The 20,188-nt window shown below is 41.0% G+C and overlaps 2 protein-coding genes across 8 annotated transcripts in view; one reads left to right on the top strand and one right to left on the bottom strand.

The window, feature by feature from the left end:
- Positions 1 to 15,734, top strand: part of TRIM37 (tripartite motif containing 37) — a 151,462-nt gene extending 135,728 nt beyond the window's left edge. For 3 of the 6 annotated variants that reach the window (XM_024980481.2, XM_005219934.4, XM_024980478.2), the window contains 3 exons: positions 325 to 435; positions 2,005 to 2,083; positions 2,568 to 15,734. In XM_024980481.2, the coding sequence (XP_024836249.1) occupies positions 325 to 435; positions 2,005 to 2,083; positions 2,568 to 2,598 (221 nt within the window). In that variant the 3' untranslated portion in view covers positions 2,599 to 15,734. 6 annotated transcript variants of the gene reach the window in all.
- The window catches only part of PPM1E (protein phosphatase, Mg2+/Mn2+ dependent 1E), a 220,161-nt gene continuing 213,696 nt past the window's right edge, over positions 13,724 to 20,188 (bottom strand). For both annotated transcript variants that reach the window (XM_059878401.1, XM_024980604.2), the window contains one exon: positions 13,724 to 18,333. In XM_059878401.1, the coding sequence (XP_059734384.1) occupies positions 17,273 to 18,333 (1,061 nt within the window). In that variant the 3' untranslated portion in view covers positions 13,724 to 17,272. The remainder of the gene's footprint in view (positions 18,334 to 20,188) is intronic.

Genomic DNA, 20,188 nt, shown 5'->3' with positions numbered 1-20,188 from the left:
TAAAAGAGCGCCTGTTATCTCATGATTATCAAGGGGGAAAAAACTGTATTTGCTTTGGAAAAGATATATCAGTATAATGAAATTAATACTGGCTTTCAGTTAAAACTTTTCAGACACTTTGAGAAGAAAAATAAACACAGCTCTAAATAACTAAAGAGAACTGAGTTTTGTGCAGTTACTTTTTCTTTGCTATGTTTGCTTGGTATCTTCTATTATCTGGGCATTCAGTGTAAAATTCCGAAGAATCTCAGTTTAGGGTAAGGAGGCTGCCTTTTTCTTGACGTGGTTTCCTGTCAGACATGTTCTCTCCTTCTTCCCTGCCAGGAATGAGTAGCGACAGCGACATCGAGTGTGACACCGAGAGCGAGGAGCGGGAGGAGCGCGCCGGCATGGGCGGCTTCGGCGACGCTTTCATGGCGCAGCCCCCAGACGAAGGTGCAGCACGTGGTGTCGCGGGGCTTAGTAAAACCGTCTCTGCTGCTGCTGCTGTTTCCTTTGCTTCTGTTTCTGCTTCGCTGCTTCTCCTTCTTTTTCTTTTTTAAATTACTGTCATTTGTGAGACAACATTCTTTGGGGTAGACTAAATGATGAGTACTGAAAAAATTTGGTAGGCTGTATTTGCCTGGTCAGACACCTGATGAGGCATGCTACTTAATGGGCGAGGCTGATGTTGACAACCTGCTTTGGTACAGCCTATGACCTGAGAATAGCTTTTACATTTTAAAGAGTTGTTTGGAAAAAAAAAAAAAGGCAAAACAGAAAAGAATTTCCAGCAGATCCCGATAGTGGCCTGTAGTGCGTAAGTGTTAGCCAGCCCTCTTGGGAGGTTTCAGATACTTGATTTTCTTTTTTCTTTTCAGAGATACTTGTAGCCTAGCTAATAAAGTAAGTTTTTAAAAGACAGCCTTTTCCAGGGACTTCCCTGGTGATTCAGTGGTTAAGAACCCGCTTTCCAATGCAGGGGACGCAGGTTCAGTCCCTGGTCAGGGCACTAAGATCCCACATACATCAGGGCAACTAAGCCCGTGTACAACTAAAGAGAAACCCACAGGCCGCGGCTAGAGAAGCCTGAGTGCTGCAGCGAGAAATCTCGCAGGCTGTGGTGAAGATCTCCTGTGCTGCAAACTAAGACCCAGTGCAGCCAAGTAAATATTAAAAAAAGGCAACCTTTTCTGATTTTAGAAATGTGTGCAGATTATAGAATCGTTGATTTACCTCTTCTTCCAAAAAATAAAAAAGTCTTAGGAAAAAACTGAGAGAAATCCGTTATTAGTTTTATTTTAGATGTCCAACATAATGATTCGATACATTGCAAAATGATCACTGCGATAAATTTAGTTAACGTGCATCGCCCATTGTTAGTATTTTATCCAGAGACCTTAATGGTTAATCTGAGCATTCCTCTGTAAGCACTCCTGGAATGACAACATTGTCAGGCTGATGTTAATTGTCATCTTTTATTTTACAGATTTCCCTGATATGCTAGTGTCTTTTTCAATACAGAGCCAAGTGTTTGATGATTTTTAAGTATTAAGGTATTCTTAGTAACTTTCTCTGCTTCTAAAAGAAGCAGCCAAATTTGAGGCAAAGTTATTTTGAGTGTTGGTGGGTTTTTGTAGTGATGTTTGCATGCTCAGTTTAATTGACTTGGAAATACATTTTATATTTACAAAATCATCCTTTGAGTGTCCATCATCATCGTTCCTTATTCTGTTCTTCAGCTGCTGCCATGGTGTCCCCAGGGGACAAAGTCAGGCAATGCCTTTCGTCTTCTAATTATGGGCATCTGTTAACACATTTTGGTTTTTTCTCCTTTATTTTCCTTTTGTGTTTGTTTATGCTTGACTCTGATAAAGAATTCTCTTAAGAATAGAGATTTGTTTACAACCCAGCACATCTTTCTTTATCACTTAAATAACACACTTGCTAAGGTCACTTAGAGATATGGGAAAGAAAATACGAGTCTTTAAAAATTGTTAACTGTTTTTTATCATTTTCTCCTAGATACACATTCCAGTTTTCCTGATGGTGAACAAATAGGCCCTGAAGATCTCAGCTTCAGTACTGATGAAAACAGTGGAAGGTAATTTTCAAATCAAGAGAACTGACTTGTAAGCCTCCTTGACCCCGAAATTGGCTGTCGTTGGTGCTCAAATTTGTCAGTGGTCAGATAATCAGATTTTTTTCACCATCTCTACTTGAAATAGTAATTGAGACTTTAGAAAGTAGCACAATCCTAGTAGAAAACATTAATACAAAGGAAAAAATTAAATGTGGGAAGAATTCTGTGTAATGTAATGAAATAACAGTGTAGCCTAATTAACTTAGTAAATTGGCGTATTCCTAAGAGGCAGTTTGTCTGCTACGACAGAAGGGCAGTTAACTGCCAGGAATGTACCCCGAGGTAGTGCATGCACTTAGTGAGCTGCTCCGCGCCGGTGCTCTCCTGTCCTGGCTAGATCCTCAGTTCTGTTGAGATGACCGCCTTTATAGTTTGGGTTTTAATTACAGTTTCTAGTTTCATTAATGCCTATAGATTAGTGAGCAGAAATATCACTTCTGTGTAGATTCTGCCCTGAAGACACTTCATGTGAGTAACTGAAGCAACACTAGACTGAACGTCCTCTTTGGAATGTGTCGGCCGCCTGAGGTTCCGCTTCTGTTCTTGTTTGCTCAGTGCAGGCGGGCACACTGATGGCACACATGCTTTCTTTCGTGTGACTTTTACAAATGCAGTTTTAAATGAATTAAGTTATGTGGATTGGTTATGTTCTTGGTCATATAAACACATATAAGAACATTTTAAATTATTTCACTTTTTTCCTGCTTCTTACCAAACAACTGCAGAGCAACAGGTATTTTAAAACCCTGTTTTTTCCTTTGTTTTCATTAGCTGGACATTGATTTCAGTGTCCATACATTTAAAGATTCCTACATATTATACATGAAAGTGTGCTATAACATTCACTTCTATACTCAGTCCAAAATTATTGCCAGACTTCACCATTGTGCTCCTGCATTTGTTTTTGAGCTGCTATACCATTTGTGAAAAGTACACTGAAAGCTGACTAAGAGACTATTGTAAAAGCATGAGTGTGTATACATTTGAGAGGCATTTCATCTGCGTATTTTTTACTTAATGAATATTGTTCCCTTTTCCATGTCTAGTGTCTTACCGAATGCTGTGATTCATGGTTTGCTTTTGTTCAAAACAGTTTGCACTTTTTGTTAATAAAATGAACTTGAGAAAATGTTATGTCTCTGCAATTTATTAAAACTGGGACAGGAAGCCCTCCTTTTCCTAATCCTATTGCCTGTGTGTAATAGATGCTTTTGAGCTGTTAATAGATGCATAGGGAAGTTAGAAGACTTATAATCTCATAATCTCCATAATGTATGTGGTTACTTTTTCTCCTTAAATTAGTTGGAAAATTTTAAGTAGTATAATCATATGAGAAATAAAAATTTAGCATTTGCTTACTGTCATGATAACAATGATGTGCCATTATATAGTTAGTAAGTAGCTTATTGTGTAATGGTCTAAAATATTACTAATAAGTTCTTCACATTTCATTTTCTGTTAGCTAGAGATGCATTTGTGTTTAGTACATTTTGATGAGATCATGTTTTAAATCCAGCTTTGTCTTATTTCTACACTGCATTGTAATGGGTAAAGCTGTTACGTAAGAATTTTGTCTCATTAGTGTTGAGAGCAAGTCATTTTAAGAATTGATATTGTAGGGTTTCTTTTTTTTTAAGTGAGTCTTACCAGAATTCATAAACACACATGTGATTGACTCTGCTTTGAAATTCACTGTTGCATAGGTGTTTCTTGACCTGTATTTGATATAGAACTGAGTGCTTTTCCGTGTACCTGTGTAAGTTCTTATTTTCAAAATATGGAAAACCACATATGGTTAAGAATTAAGAGAAACCTGAGAAGAGACCATTCATTTGGGGAAATTTGTAAGAGCTTTTAGCACGAATGATTTAACCGTGAGACTCTCGGGTCATTACTCTGTATGATAGCATCCTAAGCTGTCCTTTTTTCCTTTGTTAGGGGGAGATGTCCAGTTTTGTTTGTTTGCAAATTGTAAATGTTCTTAGCCTTTACTCTTATTTTTCATGACCTTAAAGTGGATTCCCCAGAATGACATGATGATATATGAATCGCAGAACGTTTGGCTCTTGAGTATTTGGGGGCTTTGCTTACGCGCTCAGGTTGTGTTAAGAGCATCGAGGAGTGCTGCGCTTGTTCCATACGGACTGAGAACTGGTTGAGACCCTTTGACATTGGTCGAGTTTGAGTTTACTATGTCAGCAAGACTGTTTTTGTTGTTATAGCTATAGGAGATTTTGAAGGTATTTTTTATGCATGACAAAAATTTTGTAGGGAAAATTACTTGAATTTAATTGGTATATTATCTTCTCATGTATTTTAGAAACTCAAGCCATTTGTACCATATTCTGATTCTATATTAATATTAAAGTCTATACCTTGAAAAGCTTAAAAAGTAAGCTTCTAAAGAAATGATTTGTAACTGCCCTCCTGGCATGAAATTCTCTATTTTTATAATTAAAGTTGACAGAGGGTTTCATGGAAAAAAAAAACAAAAACCAACAAACTTATAGGTATCTAAAGGATGTACTAGAAAACAGTTCTCCGGTGATGAAGATCATGTCATGTCTGTTTTGTTGGTTATAGCTCACTTCCAGTATTGTTGTTTGTGAATTTAAAAATAGTAAGAAGTATGTAGCGTATATGAATTCACACCATCCATTGAGGAAAACTTCTGGGGCATAAATTAACAAGTGTCTATCTGGCATTTCCTCTAGGGGTGAAACAAACTTCTAGCCTTGAGCCAAATCCCTACCGCTATCTGTTGGAAATAAAGTTTTGTTGGAATGTAGTCACATCCATTCACTTACAGATTGTCCACAGATGCTTTTGCCCTGCAAAGGCAGAGTTGAGTAGCTGCTTAGGCAACCTAATGGCCCTTGAGCCTAAAATATTTACACTCTTACCCTTTGCAGATAAAATTTGCCAAGTTCTACTTTGTCATTGATATGTCATTGATACGTCCTTCAAAGTGAGGGAGGTAGGTGTGAGAAAGGGCATTATTTTTAACTCAAAAAGATCATACATTTGATTCGTTGTTTTATGCTTAGTTTTTGTGATATGGGGTATTGGGCATCTGCTATTTGATTCATTCTGGGATCCTGATAAGACTGAAAGACCTAAAGATTTCCTCAAAAAATGGAAGGACCTATTAGCTTTTAGTGGTGGGATCTTTGGAAAAACAGTTCCTTCCCCAATTCCCAGCCGTGTCACCTGCACCCGACTGTCAGTCTGCACCCGCCTCCACGGTGCTGCCAGGAGCCCTCCTCCACCTTCCCTGCGGTCGTCTCACGCCAGTCTTGCCTCTGCTAGGTGTTAGGAAGCAGTGAGGGAGGGGAGAGGCACAGAAGAAGACAGCAGTTCTTCCCCCTCTCCCCACTGGTGCTTCCTGAGCTGGTCTGCAAGAGCTCTGATAAAAGACCTTCCCCCGTCTTCCCACTTTCGAGCGTCATCACCCACAGTCTCCGAAAGTCATGATAGTCGACCCAAATTTCCAGTCAGTCACTCTACTTGTCCTGCTCTCTGGTACTTTGTATTCCTTAACAGAATCCCAACTTAAAAAAATGTTTTTCCCCTCCTTTTGTTGAAGGGCATAGTTTTTCTTGGTTTCATCATTTAGTTTAGTTTGTTTTTTTAAAACATTTATTTTTTGGGTTGCGCCGGGCCTTAGTTGTGGCACCTGGGATCTCCACTGCAACACAGGGGGTCTTCAGTTGCCGCAAGCGAGCTCTTAGCTGTTGCACGCGGGATTTAGTTCCCTGACCAGGGATTGAACCTGGGCCCCCTGCACTGGGAGCGCAGAGTCTTAGCCACTGGGTTACCAGGGAAGTCGCATCATTTGGTATTTTCAATCTCAAGTTTGGTCCTGGAAGATTGTCCAGAAGAGTATTTTCTCCTAGACTTAAAGATGTAAGTGTAATGCATGCGTTGTGCCCAGGCATATTGTTTCTGTACAACTTGGATCGACTGTGTCATTGAATCTGTAAGTAACCTTTGAGGTGGATGAACTGTGTGTCGTGCCCATTTGGCAGAGAAATAGGAGATCCAGGGAGGCTGTTCCGCACCGCTGGCAGGGATGCCGTGAGGTGCTGGTTGAGTACTTCTTCCAGTTTGTCGCAGTTGGGCCAAATCCAGCATTTTGATACCTAATAGTTAAAAACCTAAATATTGTCTTTTTTAAAAAAAAACTTTTAATTTTGAGATAATTTTAGATTTATAATAGACGTGCAGAAATCTTGAGAGTGTTCCTGTACACCCAGCTTCTCTTTTAAAAAAAAATTCATTTAATTGGAGGCTAATTACTTTACAATATTGTAGTGGTTTTTGCTATATACTGACATGGATCAGCCACAGGTGTACATGTGTCCCCCATCCTGAACCCCCTCCCACCTCCCTCCCCATCCGATCCCTCAGGGTCATCCCAGTGTACCGGCTTTGAGTGCCCCGTTTCATGCATCGAACTTGGACTGGTGATCTAATTTTACACCTAAAGCAACTAGAAAAAGAAGAAATGAAGAACCCCAGGATTAGTGGAAGGAAAGAAATCATAAAAATTAGGGCAGAAATAAAAAGAAACAGAGGAGAGTACAGCAAAAACCAACAAAAGTAAAAGCTGGTTCTTTGAGAAGATAAATAAAATAGACAAAGCATTAGCCAGACTCATCAAGAAAAAAAGGGAGAAGAATCAACAAAATTAGAAATGAAAATGGAGAAATCACAACAGACAACACAGAAAGTCATCAAAGACTGTCAGCAACTGTATGACAATAAAGTGGACTGCTTGGAAGAAATGGATGAATTCTTAGAAAATGTAACCTTCCAAAACCGAAACACCTTCTCTTTTTGTGAACAGAGTACGCGACCACAGAAGAGTAACCAAAACGAAGGTGTCGGTCTTATTTACAAACTAGTACCCAGACCACCGACAGCTTTCGTTCAGATTTTGCCGGTTACTCCTCACGTCCTCTTCCCTTCCCGGAGTCCACAGCGCAGTGAGCTGTCGTGTCCTAGCGTCCCCCAGTTCAGGCTCTTTCCCCAGTCTTCCCTTACCTTTCATGACCTTGACATTTTTGAAGTGGACCGGTTATTTCTAAGTGTTACTTATGTATTTATGGCTCCGCTGGGTCTTCGTAGCAGGGGCCGCTCTCTCGCTGTGGTGCTCGGGCCTCCCGCGGCGGGGGCTTCTCTTGTGCCGCACGGGCTTCAGTATTTGCCACGCACTGGCTCCGTGCTGGCTGCACACGGGCTTGGACTCATCCTGGACCAGGGATTGAACCCACGTCCCTGGTATTGGCAGGCAGATTCTTAACCACTGGACCACCGGAAAAGCCCCCAGTTATTTTATAGTGTTCTTCTGCTTGGGCTCATCTGATGTTTTTTCATCTTAAGTTGGAATTCTGCATTATTAGAAGGCTTCTACAGAATGCATTGTATCAGGGCCTGTATGCTGCAGATGTTTATGATTGGTATTGTTAACCTTAATTACTTGGTTAAGGTGGTATCTGCCAGGATTCCCCACTATTTACTATTTTTTCCCTTTGAATTACTAAATACTTTAAGGGCGAATACTTTAAGGATATGCAAGTATCCTGTTTCTGCTTAAACTCTTACCCACTCATTCTAGCGCCCAGCAGCACTAGGTCTGGTGGGTCTTGCCTACAGCAGTTATCACTGCAGTGGTCTTACGGTAGTTTTCTAGTCCCCTAGTTTCTTTGACATTTATTATTAGAATTCTGTTTGACAAGTTGTCCTTTCTTCTCCATTTAGTTTATTCAGCTGTTTGTATCTGTGTGGATATTAATTTTATTCTTTTGAGTTATGATCCAGTATTGCCATTGTTTTACAGTTCAGTTTTCTAGTTTTGGCTGTTCAAAGCTCTTCCAGCTTGGCTCCTTTACTCTTTTGATCTTGATCTTGTATCCTTCTCCCTCCTTCCCTTTCCATCCTTCCTCTCAATAAGATGCTCCAGGCTTCTCTTGAATTTTCCTTGCCTTTTGGAGGGACAGTGATACTTAGAAACACAGCTCTGGGTGCTGATTTGCTTCCTCTTACTAGAGTGTTGTTGGGTAGAAGAGGAAACATCCTCACTCCTTCTAAAGCACATACTTGTGTGCATCATGTATGTATATGTAAACAGCATGTTTTAAGGAGAAAAACCATGAGTCCCATCAAAGCACTTTTCCAGTTATTTAGATCCAGTTTAGATCCTGAACTGTGACACAGTGGCTGTATAGGATCATAACTCAAAGAACAAATATCCATGAGTCCACACAGATATACATGAACAGCTGAATAAACTAAATGGAGAAGAAAGGACAACTTGTCAAACAGAATTCTAATAATAAATGTCAAAGACATTAGGGGAATCTAACCCTAATGCATTGGTTGCTTTCTTTCCTGTTCTCTTCAGGCTGATGGTGTGATTCATTTGTAATACAGTCAGATTCATCTGTTACAGTCTGTATTCTGTCCTCCTCCACACATCCTAGTTGATTTTAAAATTTACATACATTAAAATTTAATCTTTGTGGTATATGCAGTTGTTTGGAAAACAGTTCAGTCACCCCCCAGATTCCCCTGTGCTGGCTTTGGAGGTAGGTCCCCCTTCTGCCCCCTCAGCCTTGGCAACTGTCCTTTCAGTGTTCCCTTTTCCAGAGTGTCATATAAGTGGAATCACACCATACGTAGCCTTTCACTTAGCAAAATGCTAAGTTTCACCTACCTAGTTGTGTGAATCAGAACTTTATTCCTTTTTAACTGCTGAGTAGTATTTCACTGTGTGGATGTATGCAATTTATTCATTTATCCATTGTAGGACATTTTGGATTTTTCCTAGTTTTGCATGATTATGAACTTTACAAACATTTGTGTGTAGGTTTTTGTATGAATATAAGTTGTCTGTGTCTAGTGTAGTGTTTGCCTTGGAGTGGGATATGTAATAAAGAATTTGGTCTTTGTCCCTAGTTCCTGGGATACAGCCTCTTAAGTCCTTGGAATTTCCTGAGTGATTGGGGTGTTTGTTGTTACTTATGGTGGATTCTGGTAGCTTCATGAGATAACTCAAGACGGGGACTGGCCTTGCCAGAAAGACTAACAACCTTGTGACTAGAGGATTGGGCCTCTGAGTCACATAGTATTAGCCTAGATAGTTCAGCCTTATTGCCAGTGAGTTAGTCACGCTTACGTAATGAAACCACAGTAAGGACTGGACACTGAAGCTCAGCTGAACTTCCCTTGTTGGCAGCACCCTACACACCTGGCTGCTGTGGGAGGGTGCGCTCCTGATCACAAGAAAGCCCCACACTCGGGCCCTCCTCCACCTCAGCCTGTGTCTGTCCTTTGGCCTGTTCTGATTGGTATCATTTGGCTATAATAAAACTGGAATTGTAAGTATTTTCCTGGGTTTATGAGTTTTTCTAGTGAATTGTCAAAGCTAGGGGAAGGATAGTGCGGGCCCTAAACTTGGTATTTGAAGTGAGAGCAGTCCTGTGGAGGACTTTGCCCTTAACCTGTGAAGCTGGGCCTAACCCCAGATAACTGGTGTCAGAACTCGTTGCACTCAGTCATGTAGCAGGTTTCTGCTTAACTTTATAAGAAAAGTGCCAGACTTCCAGAAGGCACTGCCATTGCGTTCCCACCAGCAACACATGAGGGTTTCCAGTTATGCATATGTTAGGCTGATACAGTTCCACAGCTCTTATTTGTTCTGTTCTGGATTTAATTTGCTTTCATTTTTCCTTTTTTTTTTTCCTTATCTTGTGTTTCATTTGGTTTTTTTTAAGCGTTTTGTTTCCTCTGTGGCCACTCACTACATTTTTGTTTTTTTAGCTTAAAATTGATCTGGCTGCACTGGGTCTCCGTTGCAGCACAGGCTTCTCTAGTTGTGGTGCAGGGGCTCTAGAGTGGCGGGTGGCGGGGAGCTCTAGAGCGTGCCAGCTCAGCAGGTGCAGCACTGGGGTTATGTTGCCCCATCGCATGTGGGGTCTTAGTTCTCCCACCAGGGATCTAACCCACCAGGGATGCCCTGCATTGGAAGGTGGATTCTTAACCACTGGACCACCAGGGAAATCCCATCAGTTAGGGTAATTTTTATGGACTTTTCTTTAAATTTACTTATTCTCTTCTCAGCGGTGGTAGATCTATTGATTAGGCAGTCAAAGACACCCATCATCATTGCTGCAGTATTTTTAATTTCTGGCATTTCTGTTTATTAGTTTCTCTTTGCTGAAATCACCCATATGATCTTGCATACTTGCCCGTTATTTCCACAACATATTAACCAAGGGTATGTGCACGCTCAGTCATCTCCAGCTCTTTGTGACCGCATGGCCTGTAGCCCACCAGGCTCCTCTGTCCATGGAATTTTCCAGGCAAGAACACTGGAGTGGGTTGCCATTTCCTTCTCCAGGGGATCTTCTGCATTGGCAGGCAGATTCTTTCCAATGCGCCACCTGGGAAGCCATAGTTATTTTAATTTCTGTCAGTTCCAAAATCCTTGTCAAGTCAGTCTGAAGTTATTAAGGAGATTTCCCTGTGTGTATAATAGAGCCTTATTAGTTATCAACTTTATATATTTCAGTGTGTGTATCAATCCCAGTCTCCCAGTTTATCTTGTAACTTTGTTTTCTACATCTGTACTATTTTTGTATTAAATTCATTTGTACCATTTTTTTAGATTCCACATATAAGCGACATATTTATCTTCCTCTTTTACTCAGTATGACAGTCTCTAGATGCATTCCTGTTGCTGCAGATGGCATGATTTGTTCTTTTTGTGACTGAGTAGTATTCCACTGTATCTGTGCACCGCGTCTTCTTTATCCGCTCCTTCGTCAGTGGACGTTTAGATCTCACGTCCTGGCTTTTGTAAACAGTGCTGCAGTGAGCATTGGGGTGCACCGTGTGTTTTCAAATTATGTTTTTCTCCAGATATATGCCCAGGAGTGAGACAGCTAGATCATAATGGTAGTTCTATATTGAGTTTTCTAAGGAACTTCCATACTGTTCTCCACAGTGGTTGTACCAGTTTACAGTCCCACCCACAGTGACTCAAATCACATTGGCTCCAGCTCAACAGGCTCAAATTACAAAGGTCCCCATGGGGGCCCCGGGAGGGGAGGCCACCTGGACAGAACCTGGGAGAGGCAGGCTCCCTGCTGGCACCCACCACCCTGGTTACTTCACTCAGAAGAATACATTTTTTCTTGCTTTCAGATGCGTCTCTGTATTTCGCTGAAAGCAACACATTTTGTGTAGAACAGTAGTTTGGTGAATGGTTTTTATGCCTAAAAATGAGCAGGCCTGCTTAGATCTGTACCACAAGAGTTTGAATGAATCTGGTTAGGAGTTGCGTTTGGTTTGCGGTTCGTCACTGCTGTGATCAACCTTCGTGGCGTTGCGTTCTAGAGCAGTACATTGCTCTGGTAATTCCCTCCCCGGCAGAAATGCAGTGTCTCTTCTGACCCTGAATTTTGTACTGTGCCTCCAAGTTAACGTCTCTGCAGACTTTTGTTGCTCTGCTGTCGGCCCAGAACTGTTCTGTTCTTTGAAGCTCGACTGCATGTGGGTCGGGACTGGCATTCTTGGATTAAGGTGCCGTGTTACTTAGTGTGTATTTACAGCTATTTACAGGCCTGGCGATACTCCTCCTCCCCAGGAGTAGGGTTTTGCTCCCTCCCCTGTTCCCTTCCATCAGCTTGTCACAGGTGCCCTCGGGGCAGCGTCCATGGCTCTCTCCTGCACAGAACGACGCTTGTGTGAGCGAGCTGAGGGAAGGGTGATGGGCCCCCGCGGCCCCCTACATCCCACTGCTGGACCTGCTCCGCCCCGGACCTTTCCTCTGAGTCCTGGTAGGGTTTGCAAGAGAGGGCGGACTCCACCGGTTTCCCGCAGCTCCCTGGACGCCCCCCGCTCTGCCTGTATCTGTCAGCACTCTCTCGCTGAATGGCTGGCTTCCAAAGCTGCCCTAGAGAAACCAGTGCTGAGGGCGCTGCTTGCCCAGAGGCGCCGGCCCCTCTTCAACTTGGGCCAGTTGCAACCTCAACTCTGATGAGTGTGAAAAAAGTCATAATTTGAAGTAAATCTGGCTTTTATTTAGAAGAGTGGAAGCAGTATTCCCTTTAGCTCTACATTTTAGAATTGGAAGCTGGAAGTACCGTGGTTCTTATAATTTTTTAATTAAAAACATAAGTAATTCAGATTCAGGGTTCAGAAAGTAATGGGCCATTTTTAGTTTTCTATCCAAAAATATTTTTAATTATAAAAGTGATGAGATTATAAAAAAACCTAGGAAATAGAAAACTGAAAAAGCCATGTGTGTTTGTGTGCTTCAGAAAGAGATGTTCCTTTCGAACCTAGAATACCAGTAGGGGATTTTTTTCAAGTATAAATAATACTTACCAAAATATTGCTTTTCTTTCATTCCCTACTGTAGCAAACTCTTGCAAATAAGGTTCTTTCAGACCTTCATTTTTTTCTGAATTCTTATTTGAGTTTATATAAAATCACACTAAGTACTGAATGAATTTAAGTGATTAGGAGTTAAAGGTTGAAATTAATTTTCTAGGACTTAATGGTGGTAAGAGGTGGGTACAAATGCAGTGTACTGACTGCACTGGGACAACTGCATTGTTCTGTCTCCTGTTACTCTCTCAAACCATTCCTCCGGACAGACTTTCAACCACAATTCACCTGATTATTTCCTTCCTTCCAGTTTGAAACTAAAAGGAGAAAGACCAAGGGAGAGGGAAGAACTCTGGCTGGATGCAGAGTTTGAAGAATAAAGTAATTGGGAGATTTGAGGAGTCAGCACTTAGCCATTTGCAGGTCCTATTCCTCATTCATCTGTTTTAGGATGAACCCCCAACATTAAACTGATGGGAGAAATGTGTGTAAGATGAGAAAGATCTCTTCTGGTTTTTCTGGGGAGGGACTAACAATTGTAGCAGCACTTAGCAAACTTTTCAATGTCCCCACTTTAAAGTTTAGAAAACCACCACTTCAGGATTTTATTTTCAGTTCTGAGAAAACCAACTTAAATCCTAGAACTAAGTAATCTTCCTGTGAACATAAAGACAGATGACCAATGTTTTTAAATTGCTGGGTTTTATTAAGATATTGGCAAAATTTCAACATACTTCTTACCTGAATGAACAGTTTTAAATAAAATATGAAGGATCACTCATGATTACAACTGAACTCAAAAGTGAGCTTTAGAGAAGATTTATAAATTGATAAATTTGCTTGGTAAGAAATGATTCACTTCACTTGCTCGACTCCATAGAGAATTCTTTGCAGAGAAATATCATGAACAAGAGAACAAATGGCATGTCTCTCACCAAAGAGCACCTAGAGTAAGAGTTAGCAATGATGTATCTATAGCTTAGTTACTACATCAAAGTTTATTAGAGTATTTTCCTTTTCCAGAACAATTGCTGTGTCAGTCTGGAGTTCCCTATCTTATTTCATATTTTCTAATTAGTACAACAAATAGTCTTTACAATAGAAGATAAAATGCTGCTAGAGGAAGTAACAATTTTTTTGAACACAGTACCATTTGTCTCAGAAAATAGTCATAATACTGGCAGTACTTTGTTTTTTTTGGGGGGGGGGGGGAACCATTTAAGTTATTCACAGGTCAGAAGGGCAGAGTGGGCACTTGTCCTTTAACATCACGTGCTTTTAAAAGGTGAAAAAAAAGTATGTTCTTTAGCTAGCTGACAATCCAAAGAGTAATTCTCCTCAATTGTAGGGTCAAAGCTGCAGTATTCCTTTTTATGGCCTTGCTTCCATGAGAATGATCACTGAGTGAACAAATTATGTTTAAACATTAAAATAATAATTTAGATCACTTTCTCACAAAGCCTCAGCAAGCCTTTGCTGGGAAAGGAAGTACCTGAACCACAGCAGTTTGATCTGTGAACACGTAACTTCTTTATGCATCATCTGCCCAGCGGACGTTGCGCTTCTTCCTGGCACAGTGTTCCAACAAAGGAGTGCTGTTGTCATGAGATGCAGTGACACTATGCCACCACGCTGACCGTGGCCACCATGAATGTGGTCAGAATCAGACTCAGGGTTGACACTGACATTGTTGACATTGTCCTTGGTAAAGGTGTTACTTTCGAGGATCCTCCTGGTTAAATTAAGTGCAACACTAACTTTATATTAATTCAAGGACAATGGATGGCACTTCTAGGTAAAGAAAAGATATATACATGTATTTCCACCTTCCTTTTCAGTACAGACCTAAACAGGATTAACAGCCCCAGTGTTGGGTGCTGTAATGTCACTTAACCTTAGATCTCTCTTAAAAGTCCATATCCGGAAAGTGAACAAAGGAAATTAGGGACCGATTCCCTTTGAAACTCACAGTGAATGTACAAGGAGTTCGCGTGACTTCAGTCAGTGACTTGAAGTCTGTTTCCCTAACCAGCACTACACTCTCTTTTTAATATTTGTTTTACTATTTCCTATTCTAACAAAACTTCAGCAAGCAAACAAATTGATGCAGATCATGTTAAATCGTAAAAGGGATACTGCCACTCTTAAGGATTGGGTGTAGATCTTCTCCACCATCACTAAATTACACAATGAATAGAAGTACAAAACACATAATTCACAGACTATATACCTCAGCATTAACAGTTAATATATATGCTTTTATATCTGTCTAATATTTTTACAATCACCAGATACACCATCATTAAATACAAGTTACAGAAATGTGTAGATACCATTAGTTAGAGGGGTATTTATTGCTTACGTCAGCAAGCAGCAAATAAGGGCACAGGATTTGAACTGAAGGGAACTACTTTCTATCACCAGTGGCATTAAGATATAACACTGCATTTCACAAAGCACTGCTTTTTATCTAGTTGATAGACAGACCCAAGAGCAGCATATGTCAGACCAATAACCACTACTTTAATATGTATTATAGAATTTTAAAGGACTTACAAGTGGTACCTAACTACTCTATAAATATGCATGTTGTGAACAAATGAATAGTTGCTAATTTGTACATTATTGGCTTATAACGTGACCACACTAGAACTACTTTTATTTTCTAGAGGGCTACTGGTATGAGAAATGGAGTTAACACTGCTTATGTAGTTACACCTACAAAATTCAGACCCTTAAAGATGCCTGTTACTCCCAGTTTCCAACCATTTTTCCCACTGAACAAAACCTATCACTTGACTTGTACCTTCTTTCACCTTCTTTATTCTGATCAAAATCATCAGCAATAGACAACAATAGAAGAATCTTTTAAAAAACGTTTTGCTTGGCTGAGTGCTTCGGACTATTGTATATACCAATGTTCTGCTGCCTGTTTTCTTGTTTCCCTAGATAATCTGCTTTGAAACTGACACTGCACCTGATGGGTTGTTAACATGATCTAGGCTTCAGAAAATGACCGATGTGGGCGAGGCCCGTGGATGGGGGTAAAGCCTCGGGATGGTGAAAAGACTGGTGCGATGGCTGATCCATGTGTACCCCCTCCTCCTCAGCCATGTGTCACAGACTTGAGAAGAAATGACTTCAGAAAAGAAAAAGACTGAAAATCTCTACTTACATCCAAATTTTTAAAAATAAAATCTGTAGATTAACAATCTGTTGCTGAAATGCATCTTTTATTTATTTGCTATAGCTACCCTGGCACCCCAAAATATGCTACAGTCCCCCTCTGTGTTTAAAATCCAGGAATCTTAGTCCTCCATTCTGAGTCTGGGGAGCATAAAGTAGTTGTATTGTGCTGTGTGAGCCTCTCAGCAGGAGCATTCAGTGTCTCCCGACAGCACGAGGGAGCCAGTGGCTCCACGCCCGACTGGGAGAGGGCAGAATGTCCTACGGAGACATTTCATGATTCTCAGAACCAGGCTGCTGCACTCAATTAACCTGATTATTAGTTTATTTGCTGCCTCTAGTTGCAGATATGGTTCCAACTTGAAACTGCAGAAATGGCAAAAAGCAGACAATTTCAAAATATCAAATGTAAATAAATACTGAAATGAGTAACACGTGTCCTGGCTCTCTGGTCTGAAGCTGCAGGACTCAAATTTACAACTAAACAGACCTCAGCTGCAGTCAGCCACATTCTCCTTTGCATGTGGCCTCTGGGCTCACTTTAGGCAGTTACTTTCAGCCTCTTCCATACCAATTATTCCATCCCCTCAGGGGAAACAATTTTAGAGAAGTTAAAACTAGTATTTTTCATTCTCCAAAACCACTTTTTATTTTATTGTAGTATATGCCTTTACTGTCTGTGAACTTTAAAAAAAAAGAAAAAAGGCAGAAAAAATAGAAATACTATTTGATTTTCTTTTAAAATGGCAACTTGATTCTAGTATATTTGTACCTGAAATCATCTCCATTAAACAAGTTTTTATTCCTGAGATGAAGGTACAATGAAAAACACATTAGCATCATAGGTTAAAACCAGTTGACAGCGGTCTTCTAAAAAACAATTCCGTCAAAAGCACCATAACAGGTTATGAAACTCCCAAATAGCTACAGCCCTAGGAAATACTTAATTCAAAAAATTTTCATTGTTGGTCTTTTATGTTACAGGAAAAAAATTAGTGAATCTGTTTGACTATATACCACCTCACAAGTCTGAGAATATGACATTTTTACACTAGTTTTCTACTTTCATTTTTTCCAGTTAAAACCCATATGGCTTTTAGTCTTTTACCTACCAAAAACAGGGGAGAGGTTTCCCCTCATCGTCCCCAGTCTTCTGAGGAACATCCTCAAGTAGATCTAATTCTGCATTAAGTTTTCCAGAGATATATTAGGCACATCAGACCGAACTTCACCTGCATCCAGATTTCAGCACTATGTATCCTGACTGAAGTAACTCGCCAGCCTCCACTAGTGACGTGACGGGGTCTTGGGGGGTGTATGTAGGTATAGAGACACATCACAGGGACCAGTGGTATAATTTTGCTAGTGAAACCGCCAGTACTGCTTTTTATTAGATTGAAAACACTGTATTGAGTTTCCTAGAGATCTATTTACATTTAAGAGTTGAGCCATCCATGGCTCATTATAATGAAGCACACATTATTTCAGAAATACCTACCTTGTTTCTACTCTGATGGTGATATCTGTATTGGGGGAGAGCTAGCTAGCCTACTTTAGAGAGAAAGATTATATTTTAAAGCTCCAGGGAAGCTCTGGGTGTGCAGGGTCGTTACTCTTTTTGGGCTTCCTCATCACGTTTTCACTGTACCCTTTCCAGCTATTTTGCCTCCATGGCAGAGAACTTCTTAACATACTATTTCTCTTCCCATTTCGAATAAGTGAGGACAGGCTACTGCCTGTTTTGTGGGAAGGCTCTTGAGCAGAGAGAAAAGAATAAAACTTTGGATTAAACCTGAATCCATGCCGCCTCTTTGAGTAGTGGTAATGTAAATGAGATAACCTAGAAACTCTCTTTCCCAGGAACTTGAACTGTTCATTTTCCAGCCTAGAACAAACAGGAGGCAAGCTCCCCATGCTGCATACCTGCTGCCCTGTTGAACCCACGTTAAAAGAAGAGAGAACCTCTCCAGCACCACTCCATTCAGGCAATGATGATGGAACTGATTTTTTCTCCATTATTAGCTCATTAATAAGATTTGCTCTCTTTGGTGCACCAGGACCAAACATCTCAACTGGTGGCAAAAACTGGGCACCGTGAGGCTTGCTTGTTTCTATCTGTGTGAGATCTAGGTAGCCCGGGTCTTCCAGCACGTTGCCTTGGGACCCTGGGCTCAGGCTGGTTCTATCCGTGAAAGAATCCACACGCCCCTCGTAGCCCAGATCGGCTGGAGCGGAGCACTGGTGCTGGGGCCAGGGGCGCTTGCACTCCCCGTGACTCTCCTTGTCATCCCCACCAGCTTCTTGCCCTCCTTGGAAAGAGTTCTCTGTCCAATCTGAGTCCTCACTAACATTTACAGCTTTGTTCATGTCCCTCAGGAAAACCACAATAACAGTGATGTTATCACTTGACCCTGCATCACGAGCTGATGCCACTAACTTGTGGGCAACCATGCTGCTGTCTCCATTATTCTCCTTCAAGTGGTCGGACACGACTTTCACTGCCTCGTCAGGGTTCACGGTGTCGTAGAAGCCGTCACAGGCCAGAATGAGGTAGTCTTCAGTTCCATCCAGAACAGTAGAGGCAGAATCGGCATCCCCACAGATATATGGCTTATGTTCAGCATCTCCTGCGGGAATTAGCAAACAGGTCATTTTGGTTTATCTTGCAGGTCAGAATGTTTATGGCCAGCTCTAATGTCCTGGGCAGAGAAGGGCCCTCTGTTGAGGGAACAGTATTACCAGAGACACAGAGGCAACTGCTAGGGAGTAATCTGTAGTTGAATACTTGGTGCAGCAACAGACTGGAGAACTCGGGCCCAACTAAGCTAGGTTTGTGCCACCAGATTACTGTGGTAATGGATCATCTGCGATGCATTTTAGCACTTCCAGGTCCAGAGCACTTCCAGATCCCTTGTTTATATTCGCTGTGCTCCTTTAGTACTTGGGGAGAGCCTCAGCAAATGGGTCCTGTGCCTGCCAGGTAACCAAATAACATCACCACAAGGGATACTCACTGGCTTCTCTACATGAAAAACATGGAGTACTGAGCAATAGTTCCTAGATTAGGATATTATAATTTGTTGCTGGTTTTTTGTTTGTTTGCTTACAAAGTGCTTTATCATTCTTAAAGTAGTAGCATATAGCTTAGTGGTCAAGCATGCAGGCAGCAGAGTCAGGATGCCTGGATCCAGGTCATAGCACTTTAAAGACTCTTCAGTTACTATCCTCTCTATTGCACTAAAACTGAGCCTTCTGACGAGGGGAAGATAAAATGAAGATAAGTATACGTACTTAGATGCTGTGGCCATATTGTCACTGTCTGTGGGATCTGTTATTGGTTCTCTCTTACCCTAGTAAAGTTCTCTCCAATATTTCACATCTCTCTTTAATCTTCAGATAGGCCCAGAAAGCTCAATAGGAACATTACGGATAACTCTGTTAGAACCACTGTGGGCCACGTGCCCTACCCAGCAGACCACATGATGGGATACCCTAAACAACAGATAACTTAATATTTAATTACCTGGTTTAGTTTATCTGCAAGACAAGAACCTAGTCTTTTTCATACAGTAGCAAGACCCATCTTCCTCAAGTATGGTTTTGATCTTGTCAACTTTAGTTCTATACCGTGCAGTCTTCAGTAACCTGTTACAGCTGATGAAAGCTTCCAATCATGGGGATTCAGTGTCCTCCACCAACCTACTTTACTAAATGTCCCCATCCCCTACTCCACCTGACTGTATTATTATCATTATTTTCTGAATTCCAGCTCTAAAAATAAATGTGATCTGAGTCATACTGTTCCCAAAAATCTTGTTTTAGTGCTTCAATTAAAAGGCTACTGCAACTGTTAGTTTGGAACAGAACATACAAAGATTTGCACAAGAGAAAATGCTGCCAGAATTCTGGCTTTTCACCTGCTCTACTGTTAGATGTCAAATTCATGACATTTCGCCCCCAAATTTGGTAGGAGGGCATGGTCGCCCATTTCACGGCGGAAATGGCACCATCCTCTTGTCTTCTACCCCCTCTCTCCATATGCCAGAAAACATACCATGTCAACTCTGGATCATCAATCCAAAGGGCTCAGGGGGAGACACAGTTGAAATGAGTTTCATTTTAAAAGTATTAGTGTCATTTATTTTCTGAGTAGAGTTGAACTCTGCTTAGGAGTCCTTTTTCTTGTCTTTATTTAGCCCCCTGATTTACTCCATGAGCTTTCCAAATCTTACATTCTTCAACTCTTTCCAATTCAGTTATTGGATTTTGGTAGATGGCATAGTTCCTACTTCAAAGAAAATTAAGTTTACCAGGCCTGAATTCCCTCAATTCCTCCTCCTGACTTAAAAAACAATCTCTAGCAGTTTACCTATATCCACAACCATTTTCTGTTTTCAAAATTCTGTGACTTTTTTAACTCACTTGATCTCTGTAGCATTTGACCCTGTTAACTACACACGCCTAGAAAAACCCCCTCCCCAG

This window comes from Bos taurus, chromosome 19 (assembly GCF_002263795.3).
Source record: "Bos taurus isolate L1 Dominette 01449 registration number 42190680 breed Hereford chromosome 19, ARS-UCD2.0, whole genome shotgun sequence".
NCBI classification, from domain to species: domain Eukaryota; kingdom Metazoa; phylum Chordata; class Mammalia; order Artiodactyla; family Bovidae; genus Bos; species Bos taurus.
Note: the sequence above shows the minus strand (reverse complement) of the source record. Positions and strands in the feature narration are given on the sequence as shown.